Source organism: Mesoplodon densirostris, chromosome 2, assembly GCF_025265405.1.
Source record: "Mesoplodon densirostris isolate mMesDen1 chromosome 2, mMesDen1 primary haplotype, whole genome shotgun sequence".
Classification (NCBI taxonomy): Eukaryota; Metazoa; Chordata; class Mammalia; order Artiodactyla; family Ziphiidae; genus Mesoplodon; species Mesoplodon densirostris.
The window spans coordinates 104800465-104825926 of record NC_082662.1 but is presented as its reverse complement, the minus strand read 5'-3'; the positions used below and the strand labels follow the sequence as shown (position 1 = coordinate 104825926).

At 45.4% G+C, this 25462-nt stretch overlaps 1 protein-coding gene across 17 annotated transcripts in view; it reads right to left on the bottom strand.

The window, feature by feature from the left end:
• Positions 1 to 25462, bottom strand: part of MAB21L3 (mab-21 like 3) — an 84793-nt gene that overhangs the window by 10589 nt on the left and 48742 nt on the right. For 11 of the 17 annotated variants that reach the window (XM_060090324.1, XM_060090331.1, XM_060090323.1 and 8 more), the window contains one exon: positions 20010 to 21838. The exons of 1 other annotated variant lie outside the window; for it this stretch is intronic. In XM_060090324.1, the coding sequence (XP_059946307.1) occupies positions 21605 to 21838 (234 nt within the window). In that variant the 3' untranslated portion in view covers positions 20010 to 21604. Of the gene's footprint in view, positions 1 to 1413; positions 2143 to 5335; positions 5455 to 17118; positions 17410 to 20009; positions 21839 to 25462 lie in introns of those variants that run through there. 5 more of the 17 variants (XM_060090338.1, XM_060090336.1, XM_060090335.1 and 2 more) reach the window with 4 other exon arrangements.

Below are 25462 nucleotides of genomic sequence, written 5' to 3'. Positions count from 1 at the left end.
CCACAGGGCAGGAGCTACTGCCACTGCCAAGCAAAGTTCTGTCTAACTAGAAATGGCCTTCCCTAAGACCATCACTATAGAAATTATACCCATTTTCAAGGTCCACCTCACACTCTTGACCTTGACCACCTCAGCTGGAAGAGACCCCCATTGCCGTGCTGCTCTGCACCACGCAGAAGCATGTATCACCGACCACCATGCATCCCACTTATTTGCCAAAGTCTTGGCTTCCCTCCTAGACAGTCAGTTCCTTGAAGGCTGGAATTAAATCTCATGCAGCCTTGGACCCAAAACGGTACCTAGCTTAGTGCCTTGCACACATGAGGTGTTCAATAAGCTACTGAGTTTTAAAACTAACGGCTTTTGGGGCTTCCCTGGAGGCGCAGTGGTTGAGAGTCCGCCTGCCGATGCAGGGGACGCGGGTTCGTGCCCCGGTCCAGGAGGGTCCCACATGCCGCGGAGCGGCTGGGCCCGTGAGCCATGGCCACTGAGCCTGCGCGTCCGGAGCCTGTGCTCTGCAACGGGAGAGGTCACAACAGTGAGAGGCCCGCGCACCACAAAAAAAAACAAACAAAACAAACCAAAAAAACTAGCAGCTTTTTAAGATTTCTGCAGCATTCCTAGGTTAAATGGTCATAGAAGCATATGTGAGAAAATCTCTACACTCTTGGAAATTAAATAAAACACTTAAAAACAATCCATTAGTCAGAGAGGAAGTCTCAAGGAAAATTAGAAAATATGTTGAACCAAATGAAAATGAAAATATAACTTATCAAAATTTATGGAATGTACTTACAGCAGTGCTTAGAGGGAAACTTATGGGATTAAATGCTTATAGTAGAAAAGAAGAAAGATATCAAATCAATCATCCAAGCTTATACCTTAGGAAACTAGACCAAGAAGAGCAAAATCAATCCAAAGCAAGCAGAAAGAAGGAAATAACAAAATAAGAGCAGATATCAGGGCTTTCCTGGTGGCACAGTGGTTAAGAATCCGCCTGCCAATGCAGGGGACACGGGATCGATCCCTGGTCCGGAAAGATCCCACATGCTGCAGAGCAACTAAACCCGTGCACCACAACTACTGAGGCCCCGTGCCACAACTACTGAAGCCCATGTGCCTAGATCTTGTGCTCCGCAACAAGAGAAGCCACCGCAATGAGAAGCCTGCGCACTGCAACAAAGAATAGCCCCCACTAGCTGCAACTAGAGAAAGCCTGCGCACAGCAACGAAGACCCAACACAGCCAAAAATAAATAAATAAAATAAATTTTTTAAAAAAGAGATGCTTCAAAACCAAACAAACAAAAAGAGCAGATATCAATAAAGTTGAAAACAGAAAAACAATAGGGAAAAATCAGTGAAACCAAAAGATGGTTCTTGGAAAAGATCAATAAAATGGATAAACGTCTAGTTTAAAAAGGACAGAAGACACAAATTACCAACATCAGGAATAAAAGAGAGATATCACTATAGACCCTGTAGACATTAAAGAGATAATTAGAGAAGTACTATGAACAACTCTACACACACAAATTTGACAATTTAGGTGACTTGGACCAATTTCTCAGAAACCACAAACTATCAGTTCAGTCATGATGAAATAGATAATCTGAATAGTCCTATAATGACTAAAGACATTGAACGAATAGTTTTAAAACCATTTGAGGGGACTTCCCTGGTGGCTCAGTGGTAAAGAATCTGCCTGCCAATGCAGGGGACATGGGTTTGAGCCCTGGTCTGGGGAGATCCTACATGCCTTGGAGCAACTAAGCCTCTGTGCCACAACTACTGAGCCTGCGTTCTAGAGCCCGTGAGCCACAACTACTGAGCCCACGTGCCACAACTACCGAAGCCCATGTGCCTAGAGTTCGTGCTCCGCAGCAAGAGAAGCCACCGCAATGAGAAGCCTGCACACCACAACGAAGAGTAGCCCCCGCTCGCCGCAACTAGAGAAAGACCGCATGCAGCCACGAAGACACAACACAGCCATTAATTAATTAATTAATTAAAAAAACAAAAACCGTTTGAAAAAGAAATCTTGAGACGTCCCTGGCAGTCCAGTGGTTAAGACTCCGTGTTTTCACTGCAGGGGTTGCGGGTTCGATCCCTGGTGGGGGAACAAGATCCTGCATGCTGCACACTGTGGCCAAAAAGAAAAAAGAAAACAGAAATCTCCAGGGCCATATGGTCTCACTAGTAAATTCTAACCAACATTTCAAGAAGAAATAAGGGCAAAGAGAAGGGGAAGAAACACTTCCCCACTTATTTGATGGGGCCACAATTACACTGATACCAAAACCAGATGAAGACATTACAAGAAAATAAAACTTCAGATCCATACCTCTCATGAACAAAGATGTAAAATTCTCAACAAAATATTAGCAACTTGAATCCAGCGATGTAATACAATAATAACACAGCACGACTAAATGTCCTTCAGTGAATGAATGAGGCAATGATATTCTTCTATATTCTCACTGTGGTGCTGGTTGCACAAATCTATAAATGTATCGCAAGTCATAGAAATGTACACACACACACACACACAAACCAGTCAATTTTACTGTATGTTAATTTCTACAGTAAAGTTTAAAAAATTGTGTGGTGTGTGTGTATGTTATCTTTGTGACGACGGTAACTAGCATTTGTATTATACTTTATTTTTTTGTTGAAGAAGAGTTGATTTACAATGCTGTGGCAATCTCTCCTGTACAGCAAAGTGACTCAGTTATACACAGAGATGTTCTTTTTTTATATTCTTTTCCATTATGGTTTATCTTTTGATACAAAGTGTGCTTTCAAACACATTTCACAAAATCCCCTCAACTACAGTCATATGAGGTATGTATTACTGGTCTCATTTTTGCAGACGGGGAATCTGAGTCTTAGGTGAAATGGTCTCCTGTGTATTAATGAGGAGAGTCAAGCTACAGGCGCAGACCCTCAGTGGAAGGTCTCATAAGCCCAGATTCCCACTAAGACTCCCCTGGCTCTGTGCTTGTACCATCCGATGGTGATGGCAGTGAAATTCCTTGTCCCCTGGATAGAAAGCGAATCCAGGAGCAATCCTGCCCAAGGGCAGTGGCTGCTGGGACCTCACTGGAGAAGGGGTTGGGAGCTCACAGCGCAGGGAAGCTGTGGTCTTAGCTCCCGGCCACGGCGGGTAACTCCATCCCCCTGAGAGTTCAGTTCACCTGCAACAGAGAAGCCTTCCACTCTTTAAATGCCTGCTCTCCATGCGGTTTTTTTTCATCTTATGATTTTCTTTCCTACAGTGAGGGTAAGGTATTCTACCATGTTCCAAGGAAGCAGCGGGAGGTGTGAGTGGAGGAGCGAGAATGAAGATTGCCACAGTATCCCATCCTATCAATATTTTCTCTAATTCCCTGCAACTTCACTAAACCCCTTCTCTGAGAGATCCTCCCTCTACTCCTCACCCCCACCCTCCTCAAAAAGCACGTGAGTTAAGGGCGGAGGAGAGAGCAGGACCTGGGGAAGCACACCCCCTGGGGTCTTGTTGATTGAGGTGGTCCAGAGGAGTGGGTTATGTGCCAGAAACACACCAATGAGAAGCGTGCTAACGAGAGATTGCATTTTTTTTGTATATCTCTCCCCTCTTTCAATTCAATTAGTATTTATCAAATATCCAGAGAGGTATTTGATACAAGTAATTGCTTATATCCCTTCTTCATCAGAGAAGTAGATCTTACTGGCCAAAAGCCATTTTCAAAGGACTTAATTTGAAAATGGAATCACAGCTCAAGGCGCTGCAGGAAATTTTGCCAAAATGCTAGAACCCATCAGGAAACTCTGGACAAGCAAGGGGCCAGTTTATTTACCAGTGGTCACCCTATTGAAATCACATCTTGCTCGAGTGATATAGTACATCAGGCTTGATTCTGGCTGCAGCATCCCAAGGCTGAGTCATTCCCTACCATTCCAACCTCACGAGAGTAAGTCTGGCATGGGGGCTGCAGGGATGAGAGAATTCTGGAGGGCACAGAAGATGTAAAACTGAGTCTGAGGCTATGTTGGAAGGGAGCAGTAGGCTAAGGGAGAAGTTTGCAGGGTCTTTGTAACCTGTGCTTTGTGAGCAGAGGGTACGGGCAAGCCATATTCCATATACCAGCACTAGTAAATCACAGCAAAGGGCAAGAGATGACTTCACCTTGTTTTTCTGGGAGCATGAAGCACAGGGACATGCTTTTAAGGGAAGCCAATTGTGTGGCTCCCGTGCTTGAAGCAACAAATCCTAATGGCTGGAGGAGGCACAACCCTAGGAAGACATATTTTAAGGACGAGTAAGAGAGAACCCAATCGCTTCTCAGGCAGCCTGAGGTTATCCTGGGAACCCAGGACTCTTTCTTCCTCGAGAATCAAGAATGGTAGATTTAGGGTATTCCCTGGCGGTCCAGTGGTTAGGACCCTGCGCTTTTACTGCCGAGGGCCTGGGTTCAATCTCTGATTGGGGAACTAAGTTGATCTCACAAGGTGGGGTCGGAAAAAAAAAAAAGGTAGATTTAGAAATAATATTTTAAAATATCCTTATATCCAGAAGCTTTCTTCTTTGGAGGGCAGATAGCCTGCCTTAGTGTTCTGCAAAGAAAGCCAGTACAAGGCCCTAGAATAATCCTGAATTGATTTCAAGATTATGGGGTGCTTTATTTTTAGTTTAAGAAGCAATTTCTCACATGCTATCTTATTTGATTTTCCATTTCTGTGAGGCAGGTTTTATGATCCCCTTTTGAGGAAGCTAAGGGTCCGGGGGATTAAGGAACTTGCTCAAAACTCTCCAGAGTCACATGGTGAGGCAGGGATGAAATCCTGAGTTTGTACAGCACCCTTGCCCTGCCCTATGTCGCCTCTCCTACCTGGAGTGACGTTCTCTCAGTGAAAGCCATCTCTAGGGACTGCAAAGTTGACAAATGCAAGATAAGAACATACTATGAATTTAACAAATTCAGCTCCACTGCTGGCTAGAAGTATTTGTTAAATGTTTTCCAAATCCCTGTCTTCTTTCCTCCCTTCCCTACTTCCTGTCCTCTTCCTTCTTTCCTTCCTTTCACAAACACACACTGAGGGGCCACTACACAGATGGGATGATGTTGGCATCCTGGAAGTTCCAAAGAGAAGTGAGACTCAGATTCTTCCTTCAGAGGGTTTACCAGGTAGTGTTTGATGACAACGAAGCATGTTACAAGTAGACTGTAATCAGGGCTGGTGACTCCAAGAGTTCCCCCACCGTACTTATTAGAATCGATAATTTTCTTGTCTGTTTGCTTGTGTGTGTTCTGTCACCCTCAACAGTAAGCTCCCTGGGAGCAGAAACTCACCTACCTTATTCGCCCCCGAATTCTCAGTGCCCGGAACAGAACTTGGGGCACAGTTGATACTCAGTAAATACTTGCTGACTGAATGAATCCAGGAGAAACTGATCCTTCATGGAAGCCTCCTAGAAAGTTTCAAGGAAAACATAGCATTTGCACTGGGCCTTGATGAAGAGGTCATTTTTATAGGCAGGTACGGAAGTTGTCCATGTTCCAGACAGAACAGGAAGAGCATGGGGACAATGAACAGTAGGCTGGGTGAGGGATGCGAAGTTTGGCTGAAGCAAAGGGGGCGTGCGAAGGGGGCATCAGGTTGGGCCTACATGGCGGTGGGGCAGGTGGTAGTTTGTTCACTTGGCCACAGGAAACCATTCAAGTGTCTGTAGTGGGGAGAGGCTGGCTAGAGCCCGGGGATTAGTGTGGTGACCCAGTAGTGACACTTCCTATGGGTGGAGTGGAGAGTGAAAGCAGGGGGGCTGTTGAGGGTGTGAGGGCAGTAGTGAGAGCTCCTGTGACAGGTAATAAGGGCCTGAACTGGGTAGAAGTCGTGAGACTATGCAGAAGAGGGGCACGTCACATAAGACAGCCTGTTCAGGTCTCAGCAACTGAAGGAATTATGGAGGCTGAAGGACAGCAAGTTTGCAAAGATGGTTTTGAGGTGCCCAGCTCCCGGGCCAGGAAGAGAAAAGGGGAAGTCAGAGGAGTTAGGCTGACAAGAGGGGCAGAGGGGAGGGACAATGTGTCTGCATGGGGCATCTGAAGATAGAGGGCCCACTGGGATGTCTAGTGAGAATGTCCAGTCAGCTGTCAGAATGTTAGAGATATGGGTATGGCCGACAAGCCCTCTAATCACTGAGCCAAAAATAGTCAGTGGAACAGAGCTGGGGGAGCCTTTGACGGCAGCCTGCAGGATTACGGGCCACAGAGCACTGGCCTTGGAGGGGACCTTGGAGCTCACTCGTCCTCTGTACAGAAGGGGAATCTGAGGCCTAGGGGGGTGGGGTGACTTGCCCAAGGTCACACAGCCAATCTGCCTCCCGAATTCTTACAGGAGGTCAATGAACTTTAAGGTGATTGAAATGTTAACATAGAACAGTCCCTAGCTTGCATCTCTCTAAGTGCAAAGCTGATTGGATCTCTGTGGGTAAACGTAGTTGCCACCCAGATAAGAGCAAGCTCCTAAAAGAATCAGGTGCAGGATGGGTGGTGACTTGGATTTTATTTGTTTTTTGTTTTTGGTATGCTTTGTCTCCTAGGGTCTCCTACATATAGCACTGCCCCCTCCCCCCAGGGCCACAGCTATAGATGATCAACTTAGAGTCCTGAATTCATAACCTCTCACTGAGAAAATGTTTCCAAACTCCTGGGAGATGGAAGGCAAGGAAGAAAACCAAGCTTTGTCCTGAACCCCAAATTCCTTTCTTCCTCACTGAAAGGACATTGGTCCAATTACAAACTCCAGGATTTTTAAGAAAAGCAAACAAAAGCCCAACCACATGGCAAAGGTCATCTGGCCTGTGGAGAGAGTGAATGATTAACTCCTGCGAAAGTGAGTTTTGAGGATTTTTCATAGCGTTCAAAGGTGCTGTTTAGAAAATTTTAGCCCAGGGCAAATTGTAAGAACAGCTCTCTCTCTCTCTCCCATCCTCATGCCATATCTCTCCCATCCTCTCCACCCATCCCCCCTTCCGTGAGGACCTTGACCCCTGTCCATGTGAGGCGTGTCCTATGTCCAGAGCAGAGGGTGTGGGTCCCTTCCTGCCAGGCCCCTCTCCCTTGGTTCCTGCAGGCTGGTTTGGCTGCAGAGCCAGCAGGAAGGGCAGAGGCTTCCACTTGGAACCCAGGTCCTAGTCTGCTTTGCTCCACGTGTCTCTACTGTCACCTACACTGTGCGAAATTCATTAGGCCAAGTGCACAAAACATGGCCCTGTTCACCTCCAGCAGGGTGACCTTGGGGGAATTTCTCTTACTCCCTCAGCCTCCATTCAGCTCACCAGCAAAATGGGTTGATGATGCCTACCTACCTCAAAGAGCTATTGAGGGGATTAAATGAGAGAAAGCATAAAACACTCAGCAAATGTGCCTGGCACAATAGAAGTGTCCACATGTCTTGTTGGACGTCCTTTCCTTTCCGATCCTGGAACATTCACCCTCTCCTCAACCCTCCTACCGGGACGCCTCTGGGCTTCTACTTTTCCCTCGCCTTTTCCTACAGGCATTATCTAAGGAAAAGGGGACCACAGGAGCACAGCAACTTTCTTCCCTCTCCCGCGGCCGCTTCAACCTTACAGGGAAGGCGGGCGAGCGACCTACAGCGGCACAGATAGGTCTGTGCTGGAGGGGCCATGCCTCCCCTCGTGCAATAAACACTCCCCACTGCAAAGGGGGGCCCAGGGAGCACGCCCCGCCCTGTGGATAAGAACAGCCTTGCTGGCCACTGGGTGAGCTGTGGATGCAGGGTCCGGGTGGGGCCGCTGGGAGCGGGTGCTGCAAGCTCCCGACAGCTGGAGAGGGACAAGCGGCGCCGAGGTCCGCAGTGTCCCGGCCTGTCCCCGCTGCCGGCTGGCTCTGGGCTGGCGGAATTTCCCCAGGTTCCGAGCTGCGGAGGCGGGTCCGCTCGAGGGAGCCGCGGGCGCCCCCTGCTGCCCTACACCGCAGCGCCACGGCCGCCCCGCCCCACGGATCCCTATCTTTTCATCACCCACCCCACCCCCTCCCCCGTCCCCCGCCCCCCACCCCGGGCAGCCCAGCCCAGCCCGCGGAGGGTTTTACCAGGCCCGCCCTGCGCAGAGCCGAGGGTGCCCGCTTCCACCCTCTTTCCTTCTCCTCCTTACTCCTTCAAGAGCCCAAGTCCTGGGTGCCAAGGGCACCAGTCACTAATGGTAGCCCCTGGCCACAGTCAAGGGCAGGGAGCATTCCTGATGCCCCTCGCATCTCACCGTGTGGGCAAACGTCCCGGAAGGAGGCAGGAGAGAAGAAAGCGCAAGAGGAGAGGAGGGGCCCCGCCTAAGCGGCTGTGGCGATGGGGATAAGCGCAGGGCAGGAGCCAGAGCTCAGCTCCCTTTGACCCCTGCCACCACCCCCGCCCCCGCAAATGTCCCCAGCTGTGCCTTTCTCTCCCAGGGCAGCCTGGCTTGCTCGGCTGGTCTCCCAGGTATCAAACGACGCGTTGGGGCACTCCCTAGCGAGCACGCAATATCCTGGGTGCTGGACCCAATACCCTAATATCCCTCTGTGCCCTGAAGGGGGAAGTGATATTTCACGTGATCACGAAGGGTTCTGCATTAGGCTCTCCAGGCGTTTTGTTCATTTACAACCATATTCTCTCTCACAGGAGCACTCTCACTGGTCTTTTGCACCAGTGCTCAAGGGGGTAGGTCCTGACCGGAGAGTCACAGGTTACAACGTCCAAGCACAGAAGATATTAAGTTCACAAAAGAAGTCACACAGCCAAAAATAAAGCTGGCTGAATGAGCGGAAACGCATGGTCTAGACCCGGAGACTTTCTGCCACTACTATTCGTTGCCAGGCTTGGCAGGAAGGGAGGGTGAGGGCCTGAGGGCCTTTCTGACATGCTTTGTTTAAATGCAAAGTGTGTGTGTGTGTGTGTGTGTGTGTGTGTGTGTGGCATACAGTCACAAAATACATGTGTTGGATGCTGGCTGAGTAGCTGTATCTGGCAAACACTCTACAAAAAATATGTGCCCGTATCCCCACTGGCGGTGGAGGGAGGCTGAGATGCCACCGTAGTGTCTGCAGCATGAGTGAGCATCCTGGCTTTGCTGCACCACTGCTGTGCTCTGCAATGAGAGAGGAACCAGGCCCTTCCTGGAAAAAGGCTTCTGGAGCCAGAGGTAATTCTCCTTTCTCTAAAGCTAAAGATGTGATTCTTCAACTCCTCAAAATGTTACTTTGTGCGGGAAAGAGCCTGGCCCGAGAGTCAGAAGACCTGGGTTCAAGTCCAGGCCTTGCGAGGAAGCAGATGCCTGTCATGGAGCAAAATCATTCACTCCTTCATCCATTTAACCAATATGCATCGAACACTTGCTATGCACCAACATTGTTCTGGGTGCAGGAGATACAGCAGTGAGCAAGATAACTAACCCTCTGTTGGCACAGAGCTTACATTCTAACAGGGGACCAGCCAACCCACTAGGGGGAGAATAAAGCAGGGCAAGCGCAGAGGAATGGGTTGCTAATTGTTAGACTGGTCAGGGAGGAGTGGGCAAGGGATTTCTGAGCAGGGGGGCAGACAGGTATAAAGGCCCTGGGGCAGGAACTTGGTGTTCACTTGCTGTGTTTGAAAGAAAACAAGAGAGCCAGTGTCCTGTCCGCAGCACAGAGTGAAGGGGAGTGGTAGTGGGTGAGGGCAGAGAGGGGAGCGGCAGATTGTATGGGTCTTGTGAGCCATGGTAGGAAGTTTCAAGCTGGTGGAAGGATTAGAGCAGGGAAAACACATGATTCGATGTGCATGTGGAAAAGACCACTCTGGCTCTTGTGTGGAGGAGGCTTTTATGGGATGGGGTGAGGTGGCTTGAGTGGGTGTAAGGGACCAATTAGGAAAACCCCGCAGAGTCTAGAAAGGAGAGGAGGACGAAGTGGCCTGGCAGTGGGGCAGCTTGGGGGTGTGGGGAGTCATACTTGGACTATATTTAGAAAGTAGAGCCAAAAGGATCTGCTGGTGGATTGAGGGTTTGGGTGATGGAAAGAGGGCTCAAGGATGACTCCTGGGTTTCTGGCTGAAGCAAGTAGTTGAATAATGATTCCATTTACAGAGGTGAGGGCAGGGTTGAGAAGGAAACTCGAGAGTTCAATTTGGGACATAATAAGTTTGAGCAAATCATTTTCCATCCTCTCTTTTGGCCGCTGCCTTCTCAGCTATAAAATAAAGAGGATGCCCACGTGATCCCCAGGATCTCTCTGTGGTCATTAGGGTTATTTTTCTTAATTCTTCCACATTCTCATGTCTTTTAAACCCACCAGTATATTTTGAATTCAGAGAAAAGAAGTGACAGGACTCTTCTAATTCTTCTTTGGGGAGAGAAAGAGATAGAGCTAAAGAGAGAGAACAAAAGCAAGTCTCCGTGTCCCACAAGGGTTCCCACCCATGCTGTTGTCCTAACAACCAGGAAAAAGGAAACAGGGTGGAGGGTGAAGGGAGTGAATCAGAGCAGAGGGCACAGATGAGAAAGAATCACCAAAAATGTATGACTGGCCAGTGTGACTTACACTTCATTTCCTACATTTCTTAGGTTTGCACTTGAGAAGTTTCAAGGGCTTTTGAAAGGAAAAGCACTTTAGCCTTTGAATTACAAACTATCTCAAAGTTTGTGATTTGAGCCCAAATAGTCATTGAACCTGTCTGAACCTCGGTTTCCTTTACTGTAAATGTAAAGACCTCCACTATCTCTTCAAGCTAGAACATTTTGTGATTCTATTGCTTTTAAGGAAAGAAAAAAATCTGAATGCATGTCAAAGTCCAAGAAACCTGAGACCTGAATGGTTAATTTTTTTTAAAGTTTTGCAAACATTTTCATTCAACACATTATTTATGGGGCACTTACTATGTGCCTAGGGTTGTAAAGATACAACCTTGAAAATACAGATAAAAGTCCTTCCTTGTGGGGCTTTCCCTCTGGTGGTAGATAGATAGATGATAGATAGATAGACTGATAGATAGATAGGGCATCCAGGTGGTGAAAAAGCAGAGAAGGAGGGTAGAACATGTCAAGACTTGGGTGAAGACGGGATGGGGACTAGTGATACTATTTCATGTAAGGAAGTTAGGCAAGGTCTCCAGACAGAGGGAACAGCATGTACAAAAGTCCTAAGGTGAAGTCACATTTACAGTGTTCCAGGAAGAACAAGGAAGGCAGTAGTATGACTGGAGCTGAGTGTGAGAAAGGGGAAAAGGAGGAGGAGATATATTTATAGAGGCAGGGGCTCCAGATCATCCAGGACCTTTGGATTTTCATGTGAGTGAGATGGGAAGTGACTGGAGGATTGTGAGCTGAGGACTGACATAGAATTCTGAGTATCCCCTTGAGGAGTTTTCTATAAGAATTAACGTGATTCTGCCTGAGCCAGGTCAGGGTGCTCACGTTTGGGGGTGGGGGCAACACATTAGGTTGGAACAGTCTGTGAAATATCAGGTGGAGGCGGTCTGTAGGAATTACCTGGAATTCACAAGGAAGGCTTGGCTAGAGCTATGCACTTGGACATCCTGGGATGATAGATGGTATCTGGAGCTATAGGAGTGGGTCAAGTTGCCTAGGCTGAATGTGTAGAGTCTGAAGAGAAGAGAGCTCAGGACTGAGCCCTCAAGAGAGGGATGACAACATTTAGGGGTGGGCAGAGAAGGAGTCAGAAAGGAGACTAGGAAGGAGCAGAGGGAGAGGAGAGAGAGGGGCGTCACAGGAACCCAGAGAAGAGTGGTGCAAGGAGGAGAGGTGGACTGTGCTGAATGCTTCCCAGAGGTTGTGCAAGATGGGAATGGAGAAGTGGCATTCAATTTGGCATGCAGGGTTGGGCAGAAGTGATGTTTGAGTTGATGTTTGAAGCTTCTAGCTGCCTTGGGTCATGCTAAGTAGCCAGTAGTATAGCAGATTAGGTATTCTGGATGACTCCCCCCCCACCACCACCTGAAAGAGCTAAAATGCTGGGTTATATATATATATATATATATATATATATATATATATATATATATATATATATATATATTTTAAAACCTTTATAAATGTCTCCCTGAGATAGAATGAAAGTAATAAATCCATTGACTTTGAAAATGAAGCAGAACCAGGAACGCTGGCAGGTGAGTGAACAAGCTCGCTTTTACCCTGAGGGTTTGCTGACCTTTAGAGATCTGGACATTTCATTGGCAACTGTGCAAGTCTAGGGGACAAATGAGATCATCTAGGGCCTGCCCCAGGTGGGAAGTCAGATAGTATTTTCCTGCATAAATCTGGACCTCAAAAGGCTGTATCCTCAGAATAAAGGTGAATAAGGAATAAATGTGGCATGAAGAAGGCAACTAGCTTGCCTTGACCTTGGCACTGGGTGGAGGGAAAAGAATCCTCCCAGGATTTGCAGCCATGAGCTAGCCTCAAATATTTTCTGTCTGAATTTATCTGTCGGTTGGCCTGAAAAATCTCAAGCATTTAAATTTAATTTAAATGGCCTTGGGTTGGTAGTGCTCTCAGATAACTGACAGAATTTTTAAAAAACCCTTTCCAGGTACCGCAAACAACTTCAATCCAGACCTCAAACAATTCTCACAGGTAAAGTTTTAAGAAAAAATGAACAGTTCACCTTAAATATTTATAAAACACACAAGGAAACAAGGTCTATGACTGGCCATCAGTAAAAACAAACAAAAAATAGACAGCAAAACAACCCGTCAAAGATTTCAGATATTTGAATTTCAGATATGGAATATAAAACAATTATGTTTAATATGCTTAAACAAATAGAAGAGAAGCTTAAAAACATGAGCAGGAATAAGAGATTTTTTTTTTTTTTTTTTTTTTGCAGTATGCGGGCCCCTCACTGTTGTGGCCTCTCCCGTTGCGGTGCACAGGCTCCGGATGCGCAGGCTCAGCGGCCATGGCTCACGGGCCCAGCAGCTCCACGGCATGTGGGATCTTCCCGAACCGGGGCACAAACCCGCGTCCCCTGCATCGACAGGCGGACTCTCAACCACTGTGCCACCAGGGAAGCCCCAGGAATAAGAGATTTTAAAGAATGAACAGGCAGGCTTGAGAAATAGGCCCAAATGAGAACTGAAAATAAGAACTGTAACACTAAAAATTTAAGACTCAGTGGATGGATTAAACATTAGCCTAGATGCAGCTGAAGAAAGAATTAGTCAACTAGAAGACAGATCCAAAGAAATTATTGAGAATGCAGTTTTGAGTGATAAAAATGCAAATTATAAAAGAGGAGATAAAAGTATAGAGAGTAGAATGATAGAGTCTACTATACATGTAAATTGGATTTCCCTTTAGAATGGAATATAGAGATAATGGGAAGGAGGCAACATTTAGCATTAAATGCTGATAATTTTTCAGAAATACTGGAAATAATTCCTCAGACTCAGGAAGCCTAACAAATCCAAAGAAAAAGAAAGATGGGAGGTGGGAGGGAAGGGAAGAGAGAGAGAGAGAGAAAAGAAGAAGAAGGAGAAGGAGGAGGAAGAGAAGAAGGAGGAGGGGGGAAGAGATGGGAGAGGGGGAGGAGAAGAAATTAAAAGCAGCCAGAGAGAAAAAGCAGACACCCCACAAAGAAACACCAAATAGTCTAGTGATTGACTTGTCAAGAGCAACACTGAAGCCAGAAGAGAGTGGAAAATATCTTCAGTGTGCTGAGAAAAATTGTGTGAACCTAAAACAAAACACTCAGAGAAACTGTCAAGAATGAAAGTGAATAAGGACAATTTCAGACAAATAAAAACAGAGAGCTTACTCTTGTGGACTCTCACTATAGGTCATGTCAGAGCATACAGTCCAGGCAGAAGGAAAATGATCCCTAATAGGAAGTTTGAGATTCAAGGAATGGTGAGTATTGAGAGTGGCAAATATGTGAGAAAAATAAGAAAATAATAATGATTCTTTGTATTATTTATAAAATGATAGTGTAATATTATTTTATACTGTAATATAAAGTTATATTTTAAAAATATTTAAATATTTTAAATATTAATTTATAATATTTTATACATATTATAAGATTTATAATATAAATAGATAATAGTATATTATAATACATTTATAAAATAAAAATAAAATTTCTGTTTTACATATGTGTGTGTATGTGGCGGCAGGGGGGATGGCCAACAGGCGAGAACCAAAATCCTGGCTCACAGCAGCAGGTGCCATGGGACGGGGAATGACAGGAGCCACGCCTTCTAGGTTCCTTGTTAAAGAGGAGAGTAAAAGTGTTGGCTGACTTTTGACTCTAGACTTTAGTCTATATGGATAGGCTTTGTAACCATTAAAAGGACAGAGAGAGGATATGAGCCTTCCAAACTAGTAAGGGGGGAAAAGCAATGAAAAAAAGAAAAAGAAAAAAAATCAAGGTTTTAAAATGCAAGAAGGTGAGGTGGGAGGCAGAGGAAGACATGGGTCAAGTAGAAAGTAAATAACAAGAGACAAATGAATCCAAATACATTATTCACTGGAAGAGACGCACATGGATTAAGCATTAGAGTTGCAGATCTCAACTGTCAGATGGGATTTTTTAGAAAATCCACCATTTACAAGAGACAGTTATCAACTACACAGAGACACAAATAGGTTAACAGTTAAAGGATGGGAAAAGATATGAGGCGACAGGGAGGCAAAATAAAGTGGTGTCCCTATATTAAGACCAGACAAAATCAATGTTTAGGCAAAACATTTATAATAGTTTAAAAAAGGTCACTTTATAGTGACAGAATCTTTAATTGGGAAGACGTAAAAATTCTAAATCTGTATGTCCCTAATAATATCATCTCAAAGTGGGTTAAGTAAAAGTTTGACAGAATGATAAGGAGAAATTGAAAAATCCACACTCAATGGAAGATTTAAAAATAACTCTTTCAGGACTTCGCTGGTGGCACCGTGGTTAAGAATCCACTTGCCAACGCAGGGGATATGAATTCGATTCCTGGTCCGGGAAGATCCCACATGCCGCGGAGCAACTAAACCCGTGCGTCACAACTACCAAGCCTGCGCTCTAGAGTCCACGAGCCACAGTGACTGAGCCCGTGTGCCACAACTACTGAAGCCCGTGGGGCTAGAGCCCATGCTCTGCAACAAGAGAAGCCAACACAATGAGAAGCCCACGCACCGCAACGAAGAGTAGCCCCTGCTCACCGCAACTAGAGAAAGCCTGTGTGCAGCAACGAAGACCCAATGCAGGCAAAAAAAAAAAAAAAAAAAAAAAACCTCTCTCAGTAAATGTTGGAAAACGCAGCCAAAAGGCAATTTGTGATACATGGAAAATTTGAGCAGTGCATGATCTGACATTCTTTTTTTTTTTTTTTTGATCTGACATTTCTTGAACATTGTATCTAAACTTTCAACCCTTCTTTGTATGACATAAAATAAGGAAAAAATGCTAGGCTAAAAAGCTGACCTCGAGGGGTATCAGAGGATTGAGGCCTTTCAGACTTTCTCTGACTATAATTCAATTTAGTTAGAAATCAGTAACAAAAACATAATTAGGAAACACAATGAATTTGAAAATAATACTTTTTAAAAACTTCTAAGCACCTCATAATTCAAAGAGGAAATCATGGCTGAAATTAGAAAATAAATAGAACTGAAAAAAGATGAAAACACAATATACCAAAAGTTGTAAAATTCCACTAAAGTGGTGTGAAGAGATTTATATAGTTAGAAAAGAAGAAAAACTGAAGATTTCTGAGCTAAGCATTAATTTAAGAAGTTATAAAAAGAACATCAGGATAAACCTGAGGAAAGTAGAGGGAAAGAAAGATATGAGCAGAAATGAATGAAACAGAAAACAAGTATACAATGGATAAGATCAACAAAACTCACAACTGATTCTTTGATAAGTCTCTAACAGATTATCAAGAAAGATGTGTATAGATATATCAGAGTTTAAATAGATAATAAAATATTATGAACAAGTTTGTCAGTAAATTTGAAAACTTAGATAAAATGGGTAAATTTCTAATAAAATACAAATTGATAACACTTGCTCAAGGAGAAGTAGAAAACCTGAATATCCTTTATCCCTAAAAGAAAATAAATAGTTTAAAATCTTCTGACAAAGAAAACAGAAGGCCCAGTCGGCATCTTAGGTGAGTTTTACCAAACTTTCAAGAATAATTTATGCATGAAATAGAATAGAATAGAAAAAATAGAGGGTACTTCCTAAACCTGGTGAAAGGCACAACTATAAAATTTTAGAGAACAGTATAGGAGCATATCTCCATGACCTTAAAAAAAATGAATGGGAAAGATTTCTTAAACAACACACAAAATGTGCTCCATTATAATGGAGAAAATCACTGAAAATTCACCTATGTTAAAATGAAGAATTTAGATCAGTGTTATCACTTCAGAAAATATGCTGACATTACCTCATAAACTTAAACACACATTTATTCCTTGAACCTGAAATTTCACTCCTATGTATGTACCCTTAAAAGACTTGAGAGCATCAGAAGACATAGATAAAACTGTACATAAAGACAGTTCAAATCACTGAAACTATAAACAACCCAAATACCTAACTGCACTAACATAAATATATAAAGTGGCATAATCTTACAGAGGAATATTATGCAGGAGCTAAAAGGAACACACCACTCCACATGCATCCACATGGGAGAGTCTCAAAGGTGTACTGTGGACATAAGAAGCAAATCACAGACGACTTTGTTCGGGATGGTTCCATATACATAAAGCTTAAAAACAGGCAAAACTAAAAAGACAATTGGGATATACGCAGGTCACATTTTTTTAAAAAATGATTTCTGACTACATCTTTATCAAGAACAGTATTTCTGGGGCCTCCCTGGTGGCGCAGTGGTTGAGAGTCCGCCTGCCGATGCAGGGGATACGGGTTCGTGCCCCGGTCTGGGAGGATCCCATATGCCGCGGAGCGGCTGGGCCCGTGAGCCATGGCCGCTGGGCCTGCGCGTCCGGAGCCTGTGCTCCGCAACGGGAGAGGCCACAACAGTGAGAGGCCCGCATACCGCAAAAAAAAAAAAAAAAAAAAAAGAACAGTATTTCTTTTATTTTCTTTTAATAAATTTATTTATTTATTTTTGGCTGCGTTTGGGTCTTCGTTGCTGCGCATAGGCTTTTCTCAAGTTGCAGTGAGTGGGGGCTACTCTTTGTTGTGGTGCGCGGGCTTCTCATTGTGGTGGCTTCTCTTGTTGCAGAGCACGGGTTCTAGGGGCAGGGGCTTCAGTAGTTGTGGCATGTGGGCTCAGTAGTTGTGGCATGCGGGCTTCAGTAGTTGTGGCTCATCGGCTCTAGAACGCAGGCTCAGTAGTTGTGGCGCATGGGCTTAGTTGCTCCGTGGCATGGGGGATCTTCCCGGACCAGGGCTCCAACTCGTGTCCCCTGCATTGGCAGGCAGATTCTTAACCACTGCACCACCAGGGAAGTCCCGCAGGTCACATTTTGTTGATTCTAAAATTTACTTTTTCACCTTTTAATCTCTAAAATTAGGATGCATCTCATCCTCTAAAATTAGGATGCATCTTATAATCAGTGGTGTTTTGTAATTACCCTTAGCAGCACTTTTTCTGTCTTAGACATGAAATAATGCATCTCACAGTTGTTGGGGGCCTAGGTTCAATGAAATATGATAGGTGGTAGAATGAAAGAAAAGCAGAATGACTAACCTAAAATTTGGGATCACAATTACCTATGTTCAGGGAGAGAGGGGGCTAAGGAACAGAAGGGTCACCTAGGAGAATTCTAAAGTATTGGCAAAATGTTATTTTTTTCACCTGGACAGTGAGTATATTGGTATTTGTTTTACTATAATTCTTGAAACAGTTTAGACTCTCACACGTATGATATTTTTTACAATTAGAAAAGTGTGAAGAGGTAAGGAAGTGGAGACATGTATAATAATTCGGGAAGCTGGATAGAAAGGGGGGAAGAGAGGCAGGTGGTGGTTGGGGGAGGGTGTGGAGGATGCTACAGGGAAGACGGCCCTGAGAAGCTGGGGGGCCAGCCCATCACACGTGGAGAAATCAGGAGAGATATTCCTCTATTGCAGCAAGAGTGACAAAGGAAAAGATGGGTTTATGGAATATGTAGTGTATTTTGGGCATGTTTTCCTTGTGATGGTTTCTAATTTCTTTGTGAAGAATTTATCTGTGGGGTGGTGGTAGTTATCAAATGGACAAACGGACATGAGGAGTAGGCATCTAAAATGCTACACATTTATTCCACAGTTACTCCATGCCACGTCTAAACGAAGAGTTTTGTACATCCATTGCTCTGTTTATTCCCCCCATCAAAGCAGTGCGGTATATATTCTCTTATGATGTATTCATTTCCCAGGGTCACCATAACAATATACCACAGACTTAAACAGCATGGCTTAAAACAACAGAAAATTATTTTCTCACAGTTCTGGAGGCTGCAAGCCCACGATCAAGGTGCTAGCCTTGCTGGTTTCTCCTGAGGCCTCTGCTCAGTTTGCAGATGGCCTTTTTCCTTTGCACCCTTGCCCCTGGGGTCTCTACCTCTTCTTCTAAGAACATCAGTCCTATTGGATTAGGGCTCAAACCCTAATGGCCTCATTTTAACTTAATCACCTCTTTAAAGGCCTTAGCTCTAAATACAGTCACATTCTGAGGTACTGAAAGTTAGGGCTTCAACATGTGAATTTCGAGGCTGGGGGACACAATCCAGCCCATAACAATGCCCATAAAGAAATGGAGATTTAGGGAGGTTGAACAACTTGCCAAGGGCATGCAGGTACAGTGTAAGAGCTGGGATGCGAATGCAAGCAGATCAGTTGCAGTCTCTGAATGCCAACGATTCCGCTAAAAAACAGTCTGGTGCCCAGAAGAGTGGAGATGCATGAAAAAAGGCTTTTGGAGAATTAAAAAAAAAAAAAAAAATCTTCCGAATAAAGGAGTACTATTATATTATTAGACTTTCAGAGCTGTGCAATCTGTCCCAGGAAACAGAATAGATGAACTGTCCTCTCATACACTCCCTTTTTAAATCTGAGCTTTAATCAAAAAGACTGTAGTTTTTGGCCAAAATGGCAGTAAAGGCCAACAACTCATAGCATCCGCTGTAGTCCGCAGTCCCTGGTTCCCTTTTTGGAGAAGCCCGGTGTAAATTATGAGCTGAGGAGGGCGACACCTGCTGGGCTCTGCGGTGCATGGGTGGGAACCTGGCTCTTTTCATAGGCAGTCCCCCACTGCTCTCTGCTGGCCAGCAGTTAGGAACACCCAGGAATGTGCAGACAGCCCTACTTCATCCAAAAACTACAAATCCATAGGGAAAGGTGGGAAGAATCTACTGGAATCAGACTGTGGTAATCTCTCATGATCTTTTGTATTTCTGCAGCGTGAAGTATGTCAGTCCCACTCCTTTCCATACATATACATACATTTCAAATCAATGGTACAGTCAACTTTCACTTGGCATTCCATGACTGTGCAGCTGTTTTAAAATTGTCAGTTGTTTTCATCATTAAAAAATATATATCTGCCACCTTCTCGAAAATGATGTTTCTCAAGATCCAAGAATATGAGAATTCGAATGCTGGTTTTTTTTTGTTTTTTTTTTTTGCGGTACGCGGGCCTCTCACTGTTGTGGCCTCTCCCGTTGCAGAGCACAGGCTCCGGACGCGCAGGCTCAGCGGCCATGGCTCACGGGCCCAGCCGCTCCGCGGCATGTGGGATCCTCCCGGACCGGGGCACGAACCCGTGTTCCCTGCATCGGCAGGCGGACTCCCAACCGCTGCGCCACCAGGGAAGCCCCGAATGCTGGTTTTGATGACTTAATAAAATATTGGTTTGTTCATACTTTCATGTTTTCAAAAACTATAGACTGATTGTAAGTTTGTTCAACATTTTAAAACCATGATTTCCTATGTGATAGTCCATAGGAAAAAAATACTGTAACCAAGTGGTGGGATAACCCCACCACTTGGTTACAGTATTTTTGTAAAAATAATTGTTTTCATTTTCATATGTGACTTTTATTTTAAAAAGAATCAGCAGTTCTTGCTTTTAGAAATTATTTATCTGGGGAAAATGTTCTAAGTAATAAAGGATTCCCTTGAATTGAGAAGCGTAAATAAGTGCCAGAAGAAACTATGGATCTCCCGAGAGCTCCTAGAATTCCTGGTGTGTGTGTGTCACAGGATGTGTGGCCTTGAGGACCTCAGTGAAATTCAAAATGAGTGGGCTCAAGGGCCTTCAGTGTCCCCATCCTCGTGTGGGTCTGCAGACCCCCTTTACACAGTTGCCAGAATGGGCATTTAAAATGCAAATCAAATCATAATACCCTTCTGCTTCTGGAGAGGTCAAATATCACACATCTGATTTTAAGGTAAAATACAAATTCCTTACCAGGTTTACAAGGCCAAGTGATCTGGCTCATGCCAGCCCCTCTAAGTCTGCCCTTGGCCCTCTTTTCTTCCCTTTCAGCTGTTTGCATTTTCATCCTTCAAGGATCTCTCTGTGGCTCTCTTTCAATATTCTGTTTATTTTCTTCAGGCCACTTGCTACAACTTGTAACAATCAAGTGTGTATATCTGTTGTTCATTTCCTGTCTTTACCATTAGGCATCATCTGCATCAGGTAAGTCCTTGTCCATCTTGCTTTTGCTGCATCCCCAGTACCTAATGCGTATATATTTATCAATGAATGAGGAAGTGAACCACTAAGTGAGCAAAGGAAGGAACTGAGAGGTGAGTGACACCAAAGTCATTCAATGCAGATCACAGTACCAAGTTCATTCCATAAATAGAAGGATGTCTCATCCCTGACCCACGGCATGGGAAGCAAGGAAGCGCAGTCACTGGGGTTGCTGCACTCTCATCTTTGACTGCACCAGTCATCAAAACCACTCCTCCCTTCTTAGAGAACACCAGGGAAGCAGGCAGATCCACAAGCCTGAACCACAGTTTAGGAGAACTGGAGGGCACACGGGCAACACAGGCATGCTAACCCATCAGACGTAATCATTTAATCAGTGGTGTAGATACTGATCCTGAATGCAAACACCAGCCACTAAACCAACGAGTAACACTTTGTGTTGATCCAGCACCTTCCCCTTGAAAGGGCAGCAGCACAGTCCGTAAGCTCGCAGCCCTGCTCTGAGGGAGGCATATCAACAGTCCCATTTTACAAATGGAAAAATAATGAGCCCGTGGTCAGTGGGCTGGAGAACCACTCGTGGGCAGCAGGCTGACGCCTGGCCTTCCGGGGGTTCTCTCTACATCCTCCCTGACAGACAACCAGAGCCTGAGCAAGGGAAAATAAATTCAGAACTGCCATCAGTTCGGAAACTATGGCTCGGGGAAGCTTGATGAGAGCTGTCTCCCAAAGAGGTAGCTAGTGGGGGCAGAAATGCTTGCTTGGCTGCAGGGAGGCCTGGACCAGACATCTTGGGGCACAGTTTTCCCCCCTGAAGTGCTGCTGGGTTGATGGAATTTTCCTCTGCCATCCGTTGCTTCTCTCCTGGGCAGGATCCTGGCCTCTGACTGAGGAACGATCCACAGAGAGTGAGGTCAAGCTTGAATGAAATGTCCAAGAGCATCCCACGCAGGGCAGCATCAGGGCAGGCTGATCTGGGGGTTCTTCAGGAAGAAGGCCAGCTTCTGGGCCAGGGCCCCCAGCTCGCCTGAATTGGCATACCGCAGGAGGTTGCTCTTCCGCACGAAGTAGTGTTTCAGAAAGCGCTGGCTCACGCACTTGTGCAGCTTCCTCACCAGGCGCACGAACGCTCTGCTGAAGACCCGCCAGTCCTTTGGGTGGGGATACTTCTCACAAGTCCAGAAGAGCACTGTCTGTGGAAGGAAGAGGCGGTGTCAGACATCGTCCCGGTCTATTGAGGAGAGTGTCTTCAGGAACGTTCCTGAGCTCACGTGGCCTTGGAAGGAGGAGACAGGAGCCCCAGGGGCAAGCTGGGTCTGCCGTGGATTTATGATCCCCAGCCTTGGATGGGCTCTCAGCCTCCTCCTGCTGGTCTCCTATGCCTCCTTGGTAATTTATTCTCTCTCCACTGGCATTTCCAATGATCTCCACTCTCCTAAAATTCACGATTCCCCACACCTGGGAGATGACTTTGCCTCCTTTACAGGGAAAATGCCTCTTGCGTGCAAACCAGCCATCGTTCCTTCATTTGGTATCTTCCTCTCCGCATCCCCCTAGCCTGGGAAAATCCCTCTGCAGGGCTGGGATCTCCCCTTCCAGGAGCTGTAAATGATTGAGTTTCTTCTTCCTCATTGGCTTTTAAATCTATTAAAGCTCTCCTGCTCCCCAAGTGCCATATCTCCCTCCTGCCCTCACTCTCACCTCTCTGCAAATCCACGTTTCTGCAGAGAATCATCTTAATAATTTGTCATTTCCTCTCCTCTGATTTCCTGCCTTGACCCACTCCAACATGGATTCTTCTGCCATCAGTCCTCAAAGGCTGCTCTCCTTAAGGTCCAGTGATCCCCATGTTTGCTAAATCCAGCAGGCTCTTTCCAGCTCTCACCCTACCTGACCTTCCAGTGGAATCTGGTTCTCTCATGCATACCCTCACTCTTGAGCCATTCTTCACTTGGCTTCCAAGTGGGTTTCTCTGAGCAGTGTGGCTATGCCTTGGAGTGCTCACCCTCCACCTGCCCTAATGCTGGAGTTTTGGGGGCTCCATTCCAGGCCCTCTTCTCCCACTAAATATAGATAACTTGCTATTTCTTTTCTCCAGTTCACACTTCTTCTCTGACCTCCTTACCTGGTATCTCTTGGCCATCTGAAAGTTATCTCAGTCCATACGTCCAAACTGAACTCCTGGCCCTCCCCCACATACCTCGTGTGCTTCCAGGGTTGTTTATCCAGGCTGTTACGCAAGACGCAAACCTAAGAGTCATTCCTCTCCCTCACCACCTCCAATCAAGTCCTGCCAATCCTCCTGCCTAGGTATTTTTCAATCCACCCAATTCAATCACCCTTTCCCACCGTGTCTCACCCGGACCTCTGCCACAGTCTGCACCTCTTCTTGTCACCAGCCTATCTGTCGTCATCCACACTGCAGCCAACGTGATCTCTTTGAAATATAAATCTATGTTTCTTCTTGTCTAAAATACTTCACAGTCTTCCCATTTTTTGTTAATTAAAAAATACCATCCTTAGCATGGTTTGGTTGACAAGGTTTGGTCCCTCCCTTCCTTTCCAGCCTCATCTCGCCCTGTATTCTCCCTCGCTCTTTCCTTCTAGCCACACTGGCCTCGTTTCATGCTCTCTTCTATCACAGGGCCTTTCACAACCCACTTCTTCCGTATGGAGCATACTTCCTTCCCCAACTTGTCCAGGAAACTCATCCATCAGATCAAACTTCCCTATGACACCCATTAAGCACTCTCTTCATCCCATACTTCTCATATGCAGCAATGACGACAGTGGTGGTCGTTTTCCTATGTATTTAGGTGATTCCCTACTAGATGGCAAACTCTATGTGAGCAGAGGACTAGACCTATTTGTATTCACGCTGATGTTACTACATTCAGCAGAGGGCCTGGCCCACCGGAGGCAGTCAATTGACATTTATTGACTGAGTGAAATAATTAATGTTTGGGTTTAGATGTTGAGTATTTTGAAAATATAGACTTTCCTAAAAAGTAAAAGAGCAGTTTTAGGTTCACAGCAAGATACTGAATGTGTTTTGATTTGGAGTACATTGTTTTGAGTAAATGAGTTGGAGATAATTTCATGCTAGTCGAGATAACCTAGATAAAAAACATGTTTTAATTCCTCTTGTAGTTAAGCTTTTCTCTCTCTAAGCAAACAGAAGCAGTTAAGCCTATTAGAAGCAAGTCTCTGTGCCTTTGAGCAGGTTTAGGAATAAATAAGCCAATGAAAGATAAGCTCTTCACATGAAATTGCTATGGGGGAGAAGCCTCTTTGGGGAGGAGGTAAAGACCTTCTAGGAGGTGCCCATGATTGGCACATCTTTCCTGATGCTGTTTTGCAACCCAGTGTCTTCTACTTTCCCCAGACTAAAGTCTTGGCAAGGATCCTGCACACTCAAGCCATCATCCAGGATGGTATCTCATACCACACTACCAGCAGCCACATCCATCCCAATGCCTCCATGTGAGAGAATTCTACCCTTGCACAAGGGTGGAAGACGAGGGGAAAAGGCAGTCAGTACTGTTTCAATTTCTCAACAAATAACCCCCTTTTAAATGCTCATTCTTGAGAATGCACAATTTTATTATGCCGTGTAGGTGGGTTAGGGAAAACTAAAACAGGGGACCTTTAAGGAGTTGCCCTGAAATCCTCTAGATGATTTAGAAGCCACTGGAATACAAGTAAATCCTGGATGGAATGCAGTTTTGAGAGCAGTCAAGGGCTGGGAGGCCCGTGGTGGCCCTATTCAATCTTTCTAAAATACTCACGGTACTTAAAGTGTTTTCATCTATCCTAATTGTGGAGCAGTGAAGTCAGTGGTTAGTTAAAAGTATGAGATTTGATATGAGACCGCCTGGAGTTTCCTTCTCAGCTCTGACTTTTCCTAGTGTGGCCAGTGGAAAGGCAAGTAAGAAAGAAGCTAAATCCCTGAAATGAATTAGACTAGCTTCAGAAAGTACGTGTCCTCGGGCCTCCCTGGTGGCGCAGTGGTTAAGAGTCCGCCTGCCGATGCAGGGGATACGGGTTCGTGCCCCGGTCTGGGAGGATCCCATATGCCGCGGAGCGGCTGGGCCCATGAGCCATGGCCGATGGGCCTGCGCATCCGGAGCCTGTGCTCTGCAACGGGAGAGACCACAACAGTGAGAGGCCCACATACCACAAAAAAAAAAAAAGAAAAAAAAAAAAAAAGAAAGTACGTGTCCTCGATCCAGGAGAACAGGTGTGTGTTTTTAGGGGGACATGTTTGGGGACACTTTAAGAATGTTGAAACTGGAGAGAAAGGCCCCAGTATGTGCAAATGAGATGTTAACAGATTCTTGGGCAGGTCAGGGAGAACAGGTTATCAGAAAAGATAAGAAAGCAAAGCAAAGATGAACAATTTTGCTGGGGGGAAAAGTGGAGTAAAATGTGAAGTCATTCATTCAGATGATCAGCAAATATTTACTGAGCAACTACTACATACAAAGCATTGGGAGAGATACAAAGGGATCGGTATGAGTTGCCCTTAAATAGCTTGTGTTAGGCCTGAAAGAGTAACACAGGGTTGGGAAATGGTTGTCTACTGGATGAGACGAGGCCCAGGTAGGAGCATGCAATGAAGGCACCGCACACCCCAGGGACCTGTGCTTACCTGTGTAGTAGGCTGGGGAGAAGGGTTGAAGCTCCAGGAGGGATACTAGCTGGGCTGGGGCTACTAAGAGTCTGATACCTCCCCCCACCACAGTGTGCTGCACGCAGTATTACCTGAGCATCCAGTTAACCATGGGTGGTCAGAAATTTGAGAAAGGAGCTGAGAG